Source organism: Nuphar pumila, chromosome 7 (assembly GCF_984573655.1).
Source record: "Nuphar pumila chromosome 7, dmNupPumi1.hap1.1, whole genome shotgun sequence".
In the NCBI taxonomy this organism is placed as follows: Eukaryota; Viridiplantae; Streptophyta; class Magnoliopsida; order Nymphaeales; family Nymphaeaceae; genus Nuphar; species Nuphar pumila.
In genome coordinates, this window is record NC_143255.1 from 35,538,854 (window position 1) to 35,556,992 (window position 18,139).

At 38.8% G+C, this 18,139-nt stretch overlaps 1 protein-coding gene across 5 annotated transcripts in view; it reads right to left on the reverse strand.

Moving 5' to 3' along the window:
• The window catches only part of DEG7 (DegP protease 7), a 196,239-nt gene that overhangs the window by 76,474 nt on the left and 101,626 nt on the right, over window positions 1-18,139 (reverse strand). For 4 of the 5 annotated variants that reach the window (XR_016433313.1, XM_090014209.1, XM_090014207.1 and 1 more), the window contains exons 13-17: window positions 13,641-13,690; window positions 10,767-10,932; window positions 8,782-9,303; window positions 3,764-3,946; window positions 3,587-3,692 (exon numbers count right to left, since the gene is read on the reverse strand). Coding sequence is in view for 4 of the 5 variants with exons in the window: in XM_090014209.1 (XP_089870335.1) it covers window positions 3,587-3,692; window positions 3,764-3,946; window positions 8,782-9,303; window positions 10,767-10,932; window positions 13,641-13,690 (1,027 nt within the window). In the remaining variant the exon portion in view is untranslated. The remainder of the gene's footprint in view (window positions 1-3,586; window positions 3,693-3,763; window positions 3,947-8,781; window positions 9,304-10,766; window positions 10,933-13,640; window positions 13,691-18,139) is intronic. The other variant, XM_090014208.1, reaches the window with a different exon arrangement.

Sequence of the window (18,139 nt, forward strand, 5' to 3'; positions counted from 1 at the left end):
TATCTTGTCAATTTGCTCTAATGTGCATATTCCGTGTTCAGCATTCTATTTAACATGTGATGTAAAACCCACATTTTAAAAAAATCTTTTCGGACCCGGATCCAATAACCTAGTAGGGTTATAACACCCGACGCAGGGGCGAGGGTTTTATTTTAAAACCCTCTCCCCTGCGCCGCTTTCCCTCTACTGAAAAGGGAAACCCTTTGAGGGTTTTCGGAATCGCAACCCCCCCCCCCCTTTAAGAGCAACGCTGAGGGGAGGCAAGACTCACATCGCCGCCTCTCTCTCTCTCTCTCTCTCTCTCTCTCTCTCTCTCTCTCTCTCTCTCTCTCGGGCGCACGTGCGCTCTCGCTCCCTGCGTGTGACGCCGGCCGACGACGACGACCCCTCTTCCAGGTATGCCCTCCTTTCCCTCTTCTTCTTCTTCTTCTTCTTCTTCTTCTTCTTCTTCTTCTTCTATCTTCTTTTTCCCCTCCTTTGTTTCCCTCGGTTGCCGGAGGGCCGACAGGAGGTCGACGACCCCCTGTCGTGCCCTCCCTCTCTTTGTGCCCTGTTCATGGCTTCGGCAGGGGTAGTCGCCCCTGCCACCGTTGCTTCCCGGCAGACAGGGGCACGCCCCTGCTGCCGTGGCTCTTCCTGGCATGCAAGAGTACGCCCCTACTGCTGTGACTCTTCCCGGCATGCAGGGGTACACCCCTACTGTTGTGGCTCTTCCCGCCAGGCAGGGGTACACCCCTGTTGTTGTGGCTCTTCCTGGCAAGCAGGGGCACGCCCCTGTTGCTGTTTGTTTTCCCGGCAAGCAGGGGCACGCCCCTGTTGTCGCAGATCTTCCCATCAGGCAGGGGCATCGCCCTTGCTGCCTTTGGTCTCTCGGCAGGCAGGGGTGCACCCCCTGCCGCCTTACCCTTTGTTGTCCTTAGGTTGGCAGGGGCAGCACCCCTGCCCCTTTTCCTTTTCAATTGCAATCAGAATGGCGTGCAGAGGCTATACCCCTGCCCCTTTTTTAACATTATTACGGCTATACCATGCTAAGTACTCTTAGCTTTTTCAGTTCGCGCAATGGATCCCGTTCGTGCTCCGCTGCCAGAGCCCTGCATCGCCTACACTCATAGGCGCTCACAGCGACGCAACCTCCTGAGGTAGGGAAAAGTCGCACGATGACTCTGGATAAATTAAATAAAGTAGTTAAATCCTGATATAAGAACAACTGATATTTTCATGCATGCGCACATATAGATGAATATGACTGGTGATGGCCTATTCTTTACTTGTCCTTATTTCTCTGAAATTATATGTTTCATGTAGCCGCCATGTCCTACATGCATAGTATTAGTTTTGCAATTAGTTTTCTGCCAGTAATCTTCTTTACTTGCTTCTTGTTGTGGTTGTACTGAATATGCTTAGATTTGCTATTACATTTTTGTCCTAACTGCTGCCTTTAGGCAAGCCTCGCGGGACGTGTAGGTGTGTGTACCATATTTCGTGTCTTTCGGAAAGGTGCGAAATTATGTGTGTAGGCGTTACAAGCTCGAGAAGAGGATCTTCCTTGTACAAGGCTCAACTTCTCGAGCATAAAATCCTAAAGCTTGTGTTCCATTTGTGCATTGCTAGATGCAACTAATTGTACATCGAGTCGGTTACTCGGAAGAAATGATTGGATCCACAGCGATCCCAAGACTTATTTGAGATTTTCGGTTTCGTAGTGATTGAGCATAAGTCATACAAAATATTGTGTTGGGTTATCCTTTGAGAGACCCATGACCTACTATCGTGGTCAGACCTTGAGACAGGTACGGTATATACATTATGATAAGTAGTATGAGAGGTCGTTGAGTACCTCAAAGTGTGCAAAGAACACTCTGTTGAAATAAATGAAAATAATGATTGTTTGCCTCCACAGGCCAAATACTCAAATAACAATGCATGTTAAGTTTGAAATAAATGAATTGCAACATATTAAAGGTTCACCCTCTCATCGTAGTCGTACCTCTAAATAGGTACGGTCATACTTTTGAACAAGTACGTCACGTTGGTGTTACGATGTTTGGATGATGAGGTTGTGGCAACCTCGAAGCATGCATATAGCACAATGTTGAGATCACATAAATGGTGACAATTCACCTTCACAGGCAAGATGCTCGAGTGGGTATAGTAGACCAGAGCATGTAGAATGAGGCGGCGGTTAAAAAACCTCTGTCGTGCCCATTCGACCTTCACGGTTCATCAAGGGAGATGATGGATGGTACAAAAACTTCGTAGACAGGTTGTTAACAACCACCCCACGGGCAAAAGACTCGACTTCCCCAGTCATCGGAGTTAGAGAAATTGAGATCACCATAAATTATCCTAGGTGGTAACTCTCAGGTACTTCTACAGAAGTTGGATGCATCCATGGGCCATGAATGCCTTTAGAGATTTACTCTATTTGTCACTGATCGTCCCCTTAGAAGTGGACTCAGTCAGTCATCCGGGTTAATGAAAAACACTTGACATAATAAACCCCCGGATCGGTCTCGATTGTTTCTACGTTTCGCGTCTGTGCGTACCCACAGGCCAGTTAATATCAAAACATAAAAAATATTCCGTTCACAATAGCTGTAAATGATTGAGATCCATACTACTTACAATGTTGTTTATATCGTGTGAAGAATATCTCTTTCAGGACAGTAGATCTTTGGATATGTTGCACCTGCTAGAATAGATCACACATTATAATTATTACTTTTAATGAAATAAACTACTTATCTCATCAATGTCCTACTTTATTTTATCCTACATTGTCTATTCGTGCACCTACTAGTTTGTTATGAAACTGACCCATTTCATGGGCAGGTGACGAGTAGGACTTTGCAAATGACCGATGGCGCGATGCAACATGGCTCGAGATTTCTTTCTTTCAGGTGGCATCTTGGATCTATTTTTGGGTTTTCTTTAAATTATTGGATTGTGGAAAAATGTTCATTTTGTAATAAACTGCAATTTTTATTAATAATTTATAGTTTTGTTCCGCACTTACTCTAAGTAACTGTTTTATGGATGATGATGATTTTATCGCTAACGTGCCCAGAAATTGTTAACTAATGTTCCTTTCTAAATTGCTTCTGCTGTCGATTTTTAAAAGTAAAAATTTTAATTTTTGAAAGGTTTTTCATCAATGTTTTCGAAATCACAAGTTGAAATTTTGGGGCGTTACATGTGAAAAAGAATAGGATACAAAAATAAAAAGAGGGGAGGGGGAAATTAAACAATAAATGGAAAAGATGAACAAAGAAAAGCATATTTACCTATATCAAAATTCTGCAAGTTTATTTATTAGATTCAGAACAAATGTTATAATCATCTGTAAATATTATAATGTGAAACAAAAGAATCCAGCATTTACTTATCAAGAAAACTTCAACCGTATGCATTTTATATCACGAAAGAACTTATATGAAGCTATTTTACCATGTAGGATTTCTCATGTACACATCACATGGAGATCATGAAGGTATGACAATTCATTAAACAAATGTAACTTCAAATTGTCTAAAAATGAAAATGTGAAAAACTGGAAACTTCAAAATGTATTAAAGTGGAGACAAACCAGGCAAAAGTTCAGCAGCTCGAACAACTGCAGCACCTGCTGCACCCAGGGCAGATGGATCATATGCAATAATGGCATAGTTATGAACAGGATGGAGAAAAACAACCTGTGAATTGAGTTAAAATTCCTATATATCAGTTTCAGATGGAACAAACCAGTGAACAGATGGCAGCTTACCTCAGCAGGAATTTCTATGGGGAATGCAGCAAATGAGAGCATCACATCAGAAACAGAAATTGCAACTGTATTTCTGTCAACAGCTACTAAACCCATAGTATCTGAATGATAGACAATAATGCCTGTTCCAAAAAAATGTTGTGAATGCACGCCATCAAGCATACATGAAGGTGGAACATGGACCTGCAAATGTAGCCATTGAGGCCAATAGCAAATGAAATAATTCAGGAAAGAGGAGTTTGGATTTACTCAAAACAGATCTAGCATGAAGCATTCCACAAAAATCATGGAGGAAAGTCGGAACAAAGGATCTTTTTGATGATTCAAACAGAATTATATATTGATAGGATTACTAACAATCTTTCATATCAATTGAGTACTCCTTAGAATGTTTGTAGGGCATCAAACAAAAATGCTTGCAACAGGGGAAACATCTGATAATTGAACGATACTTGTGTTCAATATAAAATCTGTACCTCATGCTGGCATGCAAAATAACATGCCAAAATCATACAAATGGTTATAGAGAAAATGCATCAGTAAGAAGTGCATAAAGTTTCTGCAAAACAAGAATAAAACACTTTTTCATGAAGTCCTGACAAACTGGAAGGCACCAAGGGTAGGGCTGGTAAACAAGCCGAGTTCTGGCTATTCAGGTTTGGCTTGTTAAGGGCAAACCCCTGCATGGGCTCAGTTTGTGAACTTGCCACGCCCGAGGCGAGCCCGAGGTTGTTACCAGCCAAGCTCTACAAGCTGATCATGAACTGGCTTGTTTTGAGAAAAAAATGTTTTTTAAGTATTTTTAAAAAATTGAAAATATATATATATATAATACATAACATATATATGTGTAAAATATATAATATATAATTATCTAATATATAAAAAAAACCTACATGAGCCAAGCCGATCCAAACAGCAAGCTGCTTGTCTCATTTCTCAGTCCTAACAAAGGGTGCACTTGGATACAGTTGGATCAGACAGGATTTTCATCATTTTACACTAAAGCCGAGCACAGGGGCATTTGCATCTCTACTTGCTGTCACCCATCATGGACATATTTGTATTATTCTACTGCTTTTGTTCTTTACTGCTCATTTTTTTTATTTATGGCAATCTTGAAATTCATTGCATAGTAATGCACTGTTCATGTGATTATACCCTTTTAGGATTTCATGTATAAATAAACTAAGGAATTCTTATTATTTGTTACACTCTAATATACCCTTCTTGTATCCACTTAGGGTTTCATATATAAATGAGAGAATGTTTTTCCCTTCACCTGCTAGAGAACTTGGATCATGTGTTGCGACTTTAACTCCTCAACCATCATAGAAGATCTTCTTGGTATTAGAGCCATACACATCCATTCGTCATGATTGAAATCCTTCTTCTCAAGCTATTTCTTGACCCAAATATTTATCTTTATTCTCTATTTCCTCCCAACTTCTTTAGTTACCCTTTTTTTATCTTTTCTTTACCTTCTGCACTCCTATTTTCCATTTCTTTTTTCCACTTTTTGTACTTTATTTGCTTTCCTTTCTCCTTCTGCCCTTTTTGCCTTCCTTTTCCCTTTGGCTGGTCACTGATCTGAAGTCCATGATACGTCTGTATATTGTTGATGTTAACAACTCTTCTGACAAAGTTAGTTAATTTGTCCTATTACCTTGGTTATTCTATCTTCATTTTCTTTGCTTCCTCTTGCACGATCATACATGTTTCATCTTCTTCTAATATCAACTTCTGAACTTCACAAAGTTCAAAATTAAATTGACACTGACAACTTATTGGTATGGAAAGAGGTTGACTACATAAGGTATATGAAGTTACCCAATCACTTAGATGCAATATAGTTAAAAGTGCCGACGAGGCGCATAGTCGGGCTAATCGCCAAAAAACCTTGGAATCAGCGGAATTCCTAGGTAACCCCCTTTTGGCAACTAGGCGCCGATTAGGGCACCCAGTCGGCGATTATACTGCCCTCGCCTAGATGCGAGGACAGTTTAGTCTTTTTTTACTTTTGTTTTTACGAACGGGGGGTTAAAAACTCTAACACCCCATCTTTTTACTTTTCATTGCCTCTCTCACTCTCTCTCAAGTGTTTGTCGCCTCTCGCATCTCACCCTCAAAGGTATGCCTCTCTCCTTGTCAAGGTATGCCTCTCTCTCTCCTCTTCTTCCCCTGTCTCTCCTCCCTCTTCTTCTTCTTCTTCCCTGTCTTTCCTCCTCCCTCTTTATTTGTCTTCCCTTGTCTCTCTTGCTCTGCCTTCTTCCTCCTCCTCCCTCTTCTTTTTCATCCCCTGTATCTCCTCCTTCGCCTTCTTCTTCGTGGTTGACTGAGAGAGATGGAGAGATGATTATGTGTGTGTTTATGTGAATTTTTCTATAAAAAATCTTAACCATGTTTAATATTAGTAATGTGCTATGTCACACGGACTCGGCTAGGGAGGCGCCGCACCCAAGTCGACATGCCCCGACACGGGTGCGGCTTAGGACACGGCCCAGACTCGATCAACGAGGAGTCGGACTCGGTCAATGAATCGAGGCCGAGTCCGTCCTCGTTTTGGACTCGGTCAATGTTGACCTAGTCTATATGCATCTATTTTAGGGTGAAAAAACTAAAAGAAACTATTTTTTATATATTTTTTTAAATATATATATATATAGACTGCTGTGCACAGTGCACAATGCACAGTCACAGTGACTGTGCACAGTCACAGTGACTGTGCACAGTCACAGTGACTGTGCTGTATGCACAGTCACGGATTTTTTTTAAATAAATAAATATATATATAGCCGAGTCCCCGTGTCCAAAATTTTTAAAATTGCGCCGCACCCGTGTCGCACCCGCACCCATGTGACATAGGTAATGTGTGATTTTCTGTATTACTAATTATGTCATGTGTGTGTTATTGTTTTTCGGTAAATTTTTCTGTGAAAGGCTGAAACTGAAAGTGTGATGTTCATTTGTATTGTATTTTTCTGTGGATTTTCCTGTAAATCACGTATTTTATAACTTTTTTAATTGGGGTACCAATTCATGTAAATTGTGTAAGTTTCTGTCCATGTTCTCAGATTCGAGGCTACAACTTGTGTAAGTTTCTATGAATTTTCTAGGCTTTATTTTAAGACCTTTTATTTAGCTTTTGTTGATATTGGTGGTTGTTTGCTTTGTTTATTCAATAGTTTTTAATTTTTGGGCAGGTTTGGTAATGTAACAGGTTTCTATGTTTGACGAGTAGTAATATCTTATACTTTGTGTATTTCATTGTTGATTAATCTTATGTTTCATACTTGTTTGCTATTAGTTTTAGGCTTTTAGCACTGCATTTGTAAATTGCCTAGTCTCCCACTAGTCTTTTTAGGGGTCCACTGACTAGGTACCAACTACCTCTTTTGACTACATAGCTTAGATGGGACGATGCCACCATTGGAGTACATATCTCAGGTTGAAGCAAAGGCAGACAGGTCTTTATGGTCCCAAATTCAGCGTATGAGGGTTGGTTTACACGTGGGAGCTGTAAATCTTGAATTTTCAATTCTCCTTATCATTAATAATGTCTTTCTGGTTCTTAGTCTTTAAAGAAATCTTATTTCTTCATCTCATAAGAAGCTCAAACTTTTCATAGCTTCACAAGCACAATAGTTTAGTTCGCAGGTGATCAATTTTGGAATTGCTGTAACAAAGGTGGATAGATGTAATAACAATTACAAAAAGGTAACCAGTATTTGCTTTCTTTTATTTGGTTTGCAATATACAAATCTAAGTATATATTCCTGGCAACCCATAGTAACAGTCCCCGCTGAGGAAAACTAAAAAGGATGTTTAGAAATAAGTTCAGGAGAAGATAAAAACTGTAGATAGATGAAAGTCCACTGTAGCTATAAGAATTTTAAGGCAGTAGGAAAAGGGACCCGTTTTATTTTTTGTTGATTCTGACAGTTTGGCAACTGCAATCTATTAATCAAAGGCTATTCTTCACCAGCAGTTTTTTCTACAACATTTTCATGAGGTTTTGGCTGAAGAAAGGCTTTTAAGCTAGGAATTAGGAAATCAAGTTTCCATGTCATTCCTCCTTGCCAATCTTACGATTATTTTCCATGAACAAGAACTTGTCCAGACAAATGGAACTAATACACTACGGCTATATTTTTTCAATTATGGCTTTGAACATTATGATCCATTCATTATTGCCGATATGATTTTCAATACCTTCATAGGTACTCTAGGATAAGGATAGGACAGCAAAATGATTTTGGCCAATTAACATGATCTGTCCTTTGTGTTTCACTTACAAAGTTGGAACAGATTGCACATGCTGGCAGTTGTGAACCTTTAGAAACAAAGTTATATAAATTAGTATTCCCACATTCCTCAACAAATTGTGTTTTTTTCGGATGTTTCTTCCTTTTACTCCAACTCTAGTTGATATCTATTTTTATTTAACTCATCATACCACAGTCCTGCTTATTGTCCTAGAGAACAATATGTCGCAGCAAAGTCTTAAAAAAGAGGACAAGAAACAATAGCAAATGCATAAAATTAAACTGCAAACATACACAGATTTCCAGATTAGTGTATAATGGGATGAATGGCCATAGAACGGTATTTCAGCAGTTGAACTTCAGAGTTGAAACAAATCCCAATGTCCTATTAATTGCATGGGACTGCAACATGCAGCTGCCCACAATGAATTGTTACAAGTAGATCAATAATGTAATGGTTTCTTTTTCCATTCAAACACATCCATCATTTGCAAGGCAAACAATAACTCACAAAGTTGATCCCACAAAATGTAATCGCCAATGCATAAATAAATTTAATGACCAGGTTTTATGTTTGAAGGTGAAACTTGACTTAAAATCGGTACTTACAGCCAAATTACAAATGCTCAACTATCATTTAGAGAAATAAAGCCATCAATATGATCCATTGATAAAACAAATCGTCAACAGAAGGCAAAATAAATTCTTCAGGCTCAAAATATGAAACTATTAACATGTAATCACACATTGTACCTCAAACATGACAAGTGCTGGTTCAATCACTTGTTCAGCAATTGATGCATTTGCTGCTGCTCCAGCTCGAAAATCTACGGAGTTTGCATTTTCCAAGTTTTCTTGGTCTCTCAACATTTCTTCCCCTGATTCATTAACAAAGTCAGAAACGACAATACTTTGGTCAGCTGATTCATCATGCATACACCGCCTCTTTGTTTCAGCACCTTCATGATCATCAGACTCTTCTTGAGTGATCAATCGATCAGGAACGGTTTCCTCACCATCATACAGCCTGGAACTACCATTCAGCCACCTTTTGTCATTATGTTCGGAAACTGCTTTTAGAGTCTCAGTTTCACCAGGGATTGAGGAAAGTTGCTGGAATTTTTTTTGTTTTACATCCCCATGGGCATTAACCACATGTGAGATCCATCCAGAATGAAGTGCATATTTTACAGTCCATAAACCAGTAGCATCATCTCGGGTGTAAATCTGAGGAGGAGCATACCATTCATGCCGATCAACTGTGACCAATACTGACTGAAAAGAGAAAAATAGAATCAATTTACCATGGAGATTGAAAGTTCTGTTTGGATAAAATCTGAAAACATGGAAAAGCTCCCCACCCCCCAACCCCACAAAATGAAGAGTGATAAAGAGGACTGAACAACAGATATTGACATTTATCAGACAGCGCAGATTGTTCACAAATCATTCACCATTTAATGACATTTAGAGGGGTTGTGACCTATTTCACACAGACACTTCACTTAGCATGTGTATCCCATATCGACACAATACCACACTTGGACACTTCATTCACATAGTCAAACCAGTTTCACTCATGACAACATTGTGTCATTAGATTTATCTATTTTCTTTTAAGATCTTATCTATTTATTTCAAATTCACTTGAGTTATTTTTCTTTTAAAATTTGTCATCAATTACATTACATTTCAATTTCAACTTAGTTTCATTAAGTGTAGTGATTTAAATTATTGTTTTATACACACATAAATACATTTACGTGTGTGCGGACATATCCCCGTGTCCTAATTTTTGAAAATTATTGTATCGTACTAAGCTTACCCGCATAGTTTCCCACTCCTGCATCCATATCCATGTGACATAGGTTGTGACTTCATGGATAAACTGGCACGGGGAAGGGCCAAGAAGGACAACTACATGTGGAATAGTCAATTAAGTAAATCTTGATTCAGATTCACGGACTTCTCAATATCAGCATTTTCATGAGTTGTCCTAAGTAACCCCTTGCTATTATATATGTTTCAGTCACAAATGAAAAGAAGTGAGTGTTCTGGAAGAAACTCTATCGACAAAAACAGAGCAATTTCAATGTCCTACTTAATTTGGGATATGATCTCCTTTTCTGGGAGTAATGGTACTATTGCAATGGCGTACTAATGGTCCAAATAAAACATAGGAGATAATATGTCATGTGGATACAACTGCAAGAGACGGTTGAGATTAAATCCATTCTTTGCAAAGCTTTTCTTTCATCCATTATTGTTCAAGTAGATAAAATGATAAATTCAATCAAGCACATCTACATTTTTATTACTCAAAAATATCCGGATCAAATCATCGAAAACATAAACACAATGGCAAATAATGGACTTGGAGCATGGCCATGAACTAAATTTCTAATTCCAGCATGTCTATCAAGTCCTCAATTATAAGTCTTATCTGCAAAACAAGATCTAGAGAACAAAGCATAAAGCTGATTAAAGAGGAATATGTGTATTATCCAACAATGGATGATGAAGTGTTTGTAGTGAGAAATACCCTCTGCTTAATCTTTGATCAATAAATAGCCTGCATAAAATCTTGCTCGGCTTAAAATTAAATTTCAAATGCATCAACAAACTTCAGTAAATCAGACTACCAGAAAAGTGTATAATATCCAGATGAATCTGATAAAACTAAATTTCTGCAAAAGAGGGAAAAAAAGGGAATAGTATGGTGAATCAGAAAAAAACACCTTATTCCTATGACGATTTGTATAGCTGACAAATTCTAGAGGCACTCGATCACCTCTAGATAATTTGGACAATACTGAAATTAGATCCTCCACTTGTGTTATCTCTTCTCCAGCAAACTTCTTTACTATGGCATGGCGAGGAACCAATGCCCGGGAAAGCATGTAACTGCAGTTTGAATGTTGATAAGAGCAACATCAGATGGGCCTCATAGCAACAACATATGTAAAATAAATTCATAGCAAGACTGGCTTGTAACACAACTCCCCATAACATAAGACTGCAAACCCATGCATTTATTTCTGAAACTCTTAAATTAATGATACAATTTTATGCCTTACATGCAAGCATGCATGCATATGCATGTCATCTGGTTCTAGCTTCAATTCAGTGGTCATTGGATCACATATTACCTAAAAGGAACCTCTCGAGTTGAGAAATGCATTAGATATTTTCGTAAATCTGTAGGTCTGTGAATGGTACAATTTAAAAGAGTAATACTTGCATGGGAAAGATTTCTAACTCCTCTCAAAGCCTAAGGGGGCAAGGAGGTATACATCTTTTCAGTGAGAAAGAACTAAAGAAAAATAAAGGCAGCTAGATGTCCCTGCAAAGAATCTATAGATCTAGTAACCAAACAATGAAGAATTGGGGGATCCATGATTAGAGCACTATTTAGATTACTAAGAAATACACCTTTAACGAGCATACACAACCATGTTCTCCTCCCATATGCTATGTCACATAGGTACAGTAAGGTTTGTGATATAGATCCTACTCAGTGGGCAACATATGAATCAGAAACACCTCTTCTCCAATGTCTTGCATTGAGATTGTCATCTAGCCTGCTACATCATCATGCTGTGAAAGAAACTGGAGCATGTATGCCAAAATCCACAACATCAAGGAAAACATACTAGCAACCATGAAGAGGATTCGGTTTTTGTTTATTCTAATCGCTGACTACCTTTTAGTTATTATTTCTTAGTAGTTATCCAATTATTTCTTTTGCTTTACATTAGATACTGTTACATTTAAGTGTACATACGTTTAAGATTTTCAGATTCTAATTGTATTTTAGTTGTGGATCATCCAAATTTTGGGATCTAAACCAAAGGATAGTGAGTTGGAGGAGGAGCATGATTTGAAGACCCTCAACATGGACTTAACTGATCCTAACATTTCTTCTTCTTTTGATACACTTGATGATGAAGCAAGAAATATGTCATAGGTTCATTAGCTCATTCTCATGTACATTCTGTATGGCATACTTTAAATATGCACTGTTTGCTTCCTGTTTCTGAATTTCTTTTCATTTTGATTATTAAAACTTTAGTAGTATAGTTTAATTCGTTGCTGTTGGGCTTCTTTCACATTTGTTAATTCACTTGGTGCAAGCCATGATGTTTTAAGATATGATGTAATTGTGTAAATAGCTTTTTATTAATTAGTAAAGAGCAATTGTTACTTTGATTTATTACATTATTAAGCTCTTATTGAATTATGCATTCGTAAAATGTAAATGCATTATATATATATATATACACCTGCACTCTGCACCCAAGTTTTTGAAATTGCCTTGTCCCACTCCTTTGCACCCATACCTATGTGACAGACATTGAGGCTGCCAACAATGGATCTCAATATAGGAAAAATGAAGATTTGGTAGAGAATATGGTCATGAATTTGGCTTCAGAAAGAAAGGTTGGTATTTTCTGCCAAACAACAAAAGCAGATCAATAGAAGCATATGGCAGCATTCTGAATATGCTGGCAAGACTTCTAATTTTCATTATCTTTGACAAGATCCTAGCATCCTTTTCTGAGAGTAGCATAGAGGCATAGCAACCAAGGCAAAGTCACTTGTCTAAATATTTCAATAGAGAATCCTGATATTGCTTCAGCATCTAAGTGGTATGTTGACAGCAGGCAATAAATCATGTAACAAGCAACCCAATTTTGCACAAGTATCAAATTTTCCTCTTTTTTTTTGGATGGAGGTTGTACAAGTATCAGGTTAGTGGTTCAATAATTGCTAAAGATGGCATTATTCGCCAAATAATTAATCATTTTTGTAAGGTCCCAGTACAATAAAGAATGTTGATTTCGTTCCAACTTTTTACAAATATCAATCCTGTTCCTCAAATGTAAAGGAGAAAACATATCATTATTATTTACTCTAAATATATGTTTTGAAAGATTAAACTGGAATCGTGTGCAGGGGTTCATGGCATGAAAAACCCTAGGTTCTTGTTGCATCTGACACCAATGAAGTGTAGATATTTTGCTTAATCAGTTGAGAGATTATAATAGATCAATGATGTTACTATGCAATGAACTTATGCGTGTGTCAACTTGGAAAATATGTTCAATTTTCATTTGCTCAAATTAATAAGAACACTTCTATTTTGAGTTAGTTCATTCATTTAAAGAAACTGAACAGAAATGAAGTTGCAAGTTGGTGTATAAAAATTAAATATAAATCAAACTGAAACTTATAAAGGTACATAGGAAAGTAGTGAGCAAAGGTTATATTCAACAGCACAGCCTTAACCACAATGCACAAAATACATTTATGCATGAGAAGTCAGAGAATATACAGGTTTTCATGAACTATATCTTGGCAGGTATACCATCAAAACTTACAGATTTTTCTATTGGTTTAAATAGTTCATAGCAAACATGGTTTCAAAGTTGAAATGACAAGTCAAACCAAAACATCAAAAGACGTTCAAAATTACAAGAGCTGGTATTCATGTTTTATTATGAAAAGCAAAATTACACATCAAATGTAACAATTTCCATGGGTACATACTGCTTCAGAAGTCAGAAGGTATTCAAATTGTCTGAATTGAAAGGGAAACTTTAAAAGCTTACCCAGGCTCTGCAACATAAACAAGTCCACACTTGAAACGGAAATTCCGAGCCTGTGTTTTGATGTTACAACAAGAAAGCATCAGAGTGATCCATTTGAATCACATGACACAAAAGACGATTATCAACAGATTTTAAATCGCAGAAAAAACAGAATCAAGTTCTTCGCTTATTTTCTTCAAACATGTAATAACCAACCACAAAAGTTATAGCAGAAACCAAGCCAACTATGAGATATGAATCCACAAACTGAACTTCTCATTTGTGCTTTCTAGACGACTAGCAACTTAGCAACAGGAGTTTCAAATCAGAAAGCAATGGATGCCAGGTGATGCCTTCAAATATAAGACGTATATAGAAATAGAATTAACTAATTAAGTGTGATAGGCTCATAATAACAATAACACAAAAATTGACTTCTCATTAAAAATTTGTCAAAAGGTATGTTGATGATCCAGTTTGAATGGAAATTCACTGTTTTCATCAACACATACTGTCCAACTGCCAAATCAACTTCAAAGCACATCGAGAAATAAGATTAGCAGGACTGTGAAGAGTTGCAATATCTAATGGGCCACCGGTTCGCATTCTATAATGAACCATTCCCTCTCTTGGATACCAAACAATTAAAAATATATATCAGGGAAAAAATATAAAGAGTTCCCAACAGTGGTTTTTAAGTCAACTTTTGTGCATTGATCATGCATATTTTACGCATATTTTTATATATTCTTATGCATGATCTTCTGCATATCTTACCAGGAAGCACACATTGAGAGGAAGCCAAAGCTAAAATTAGAAACAACCAGCGGGCACTACAATTTATATAAAATTATAAACAGTTCAACATAGTGACACTCGAGATAAAGTTCTGCAAAATCATGTTGGAAATTTCTTTGCAAGATCATGTAGACATTTCTCTCTGGATGCCAGAAATACATGGTTCCAAAATGCAACTACGGCATGACAAACTTAAGTTTATCAGGATACATGAAATACTACCAACGTTTTCTCCTACGTACTATAGCACTTATATAAATTTCAGATTGCCATTGAAATTGACATATACTATTTTGCCAAGTTTACGATTGAGATGAAGAAATAACCTCTTGGAACAAGACCTCTTTTGTGATGATAAACAAGAGATATGTTTAACTAACATTGCAATACGTAATAATGAACAGAAACATAATATCTTTATTTTATTATGAACTGCACTTTAACACCACGAAAAACAAGAATATTGATAAGAATGCAAAAACTCCAATATAAAATTGGTGAAGAGGCATCAGCAGAAACAGAAAAATGAATAAGGTGACACAGGTATTGGTACAAGTTAATCATATTTTTCAGTTAAAGATAAAATGCAATCTCATGATATCATGTAAATCTTATACGTAGGGTGCTTAGCAAGATAGTGTAAAAAAGTAATACCACATAGCTCCCAAACAGGGACAAAACAGCAAGGATTTGAAAGAGAAAAAACCCTCCCATATTCAGACACATACAGGTACTAGGTAGGCATATGCACACGGGCAGGCATACACTCACAAATTCATCAGCTTGGCTCAGATAATGGCTTGTAACCAAACTGCTGAACCGAAAGCATGCATATAACTAAATAGGACCTTGCTTCCACCTAAATGGAAGCATGGTCCCATGAAATATACTCAGCCAAAAATGAATATTTTGATTTATATCTAAATTGTAATCACAAGCAATATCAGCAAACTCTACATAGGCTTTCCTCTAAAGCAAGAGTTACATGTAAAGATTCATATCAGTGTTTATATACATATTTATGTATATGTTAGAGACATATATGCACATTTACTGAAGATAAATATCCTCTTTTATCCTTGAGATTGCCTGCTTCAACTCCTAGAGACCTCCATTTCATCCTTGTCAGTCCACTTTATAAGAAAAGTTAAAGCCAAATAGAATTTCATCATGGATAAATTTTCTGTTTGCCTAGATGCTTTTGTACCAAAAATCCAATTTATCACTTGGCTAACAATGACAACTATAAAACTGTAAAAGTAACTAACTGTTCAGAGCTTCACATAGTCTCTGGTGGAAGATTTGATTAAAAATGATGTTTCTTGTCATTTCCTGTAGCAATATTTGATGATTATGTCTAGAGGTGGGCACTGGGCCTTTAAATTTGGCCCTCGCTCAGCCTGAACCAGGCCGGCCCGGCCCAGCCCGAATATATATGTATAATATATTTTTATATACATACATAAATATATATTACTTATATATAGATATGGCCCCGGCCCAATTAGGCCCGCGGGCCGTTGGCCGAAGATTTTTCAATGGGCCGGCAGCTCCGGTGAACCGTTTATACTTGTTCCACCAGCTATTCTCCTCACTTGGGATTATATCATGTTAAGAGTGACTATGACTATTTAACACAAATACTCTAGAAATAGTATTGTTAAAGGAGATATCACCTAAGAAATTCAGTGAATTTTTCTCTTCCTGTAGCAATTTCAGAAGACATCTCCCTAGAGTTGACAATTACAGTTCCATATTTACTTTAATGAATCATGAATGCCTTCTTGTATGCACTCACCATGTTCTTTCACCCTCTAGATGACACGATACAGCCATCCATATCAAAAAATTTGGTATCATGCCATGTCATAATGTCATATAATAACATTATCATTATTAGGTAGACCCTCATCAGATCTGAGCATCTTAGATGAAACATTTTAATTTCTAGGTGCTCTGCTGGAGCTAAGATGATAAAAAGTTGCTTGACCTTAGTTGTCAAAAGCGCTAGTCGGAGCTTAGGTAGAAGACACCTAAAAGGCCTAGGTGGGGGTAATCGGCCTAGGTGGGACCAAAAAAATAAAACATCGAGAAAAGCAAAAATATTATAATAAATAGTTAAATTTACAAACATATGATTATAACTATGGATGAAGTGTGTAATTCAGTGTAACATATCTCAAAATTCAAGAAATTGCACAATATCAAATATACACCAACACTTGGGGCACATACATACATATATAGATATATATATATAGAGAGAGAATGGGGATTATCCTGCCCTTGTTTCGCTATGTAAAACCTGAAAAACAAAATAACTTGGATTCTGGTCGGATCCGGACCCAATGGATGCACCGCCTCCCTCGCGCTTTTTAAAGACAGCGAGACAAAAGGGGGGAGGTTTCTTGAAACCTCCTTCCCCTTTGCCCTCCCGTTCTCGCTCTCTCGGTTCTCTCTGCACTCTCTCTTGCCCCCGACTCTTTCTCTCTCTCGTCGGCTCGTCGGAGACCTCCAGACTACCAGGCCACCGGCGACGCTCGCACGTCGGCAACCCTCCCTCCGGCAACCCCCAGGTACACTCCCCTCGTCCTTCTTCTCCTTTTCTTTCCGTCTCTCTCTCTCTCCCTCACTCTTCGTTTGCGCACGGAGGGGATGAGCCACCTCCCTGCCTCCCTCGATCGTAAGGGAGGGGCAAAGCCCCCTCCTTGTTGCCTTAAATCGCATGGGAGAGGCACATCCCCCTCCCTGCGATGTGTTTTGCGATGGAGGGGCCCAGCCCCCTCCCGATGTCTCTATTTGCAGGGGAGGGGTCGGTCCCCCTCCCTGTGTCTCCTTTTGGCAGGGGAGGGGCTAAGGCCTCCATGTGCTCCCTGCGGACAAGGGAGGGGTCAAACCCCCTCCCTGCACCATCTTTAGCAGGGGAGAGGCCCAACCTCCTCCTTGCTCCCTGTTACGGCAAGGGAGGGGGTCGAGCTCCCCTCCCTGCACCCCCGTTGTTCAGGGGAGGGGTCGAGCCCCATCCCTTCTCCCTCTTCGCTGTCGCCAGGCAGGGGCTTCGCCCCCTGCCTATTTGCGTGTTCGACAGGCAAGGGCCAAGCCCCTGCCTCTTTGCGTATTCGGCAGGCAAAGGCGAAGCCTCCTGCCTCTCCCTTTGTGCTAACGGGTAGAGGCTTGGTCCCTGCCTCTTTGCTCTTTCGGCAGGTAGGGCGAAACCCCTGCCTCCCTCGTTGCCTTCATCAGAAAGGGGTGCAGTCATGTGCCTCCCTGTGGTTGCTAACAGCAGGTCAGCAGCGGCTCGCAGCCCCTGCACCTATTTCTTTCGCGTTCAGCAGGTTCGCAGGGGCACGTTGCCCCTGCCTCTGCTTCCTTCACGTCAGGTCAGCGGCAGTGCCCCTGACCTTCTATTTTTGGTGTTAGCTTGCTAAGACTGTCGTTTTTGCAGCTCGTACGACGGATTATACTCGCACTCCGCGACCCAAATCGTCAATCATTTACACCCGCTGGTGCCAGCAAGCTCGCAACTCCCCAAGGTAGGGGAAGATTCCACAGAGGACTTGGACAATTGAATTGAGTTCAATTAGCTAAAAAAAACAATTAAATAAATATATATGCATATATATATTTATATGAGTACGCATTTAACTCAAGGACGCGGTTTCGCGATCCTTGTCATTTAGTTTCTGTCATGTCTTTACTTTGTCGTCGCGCTTTGCGCCCAG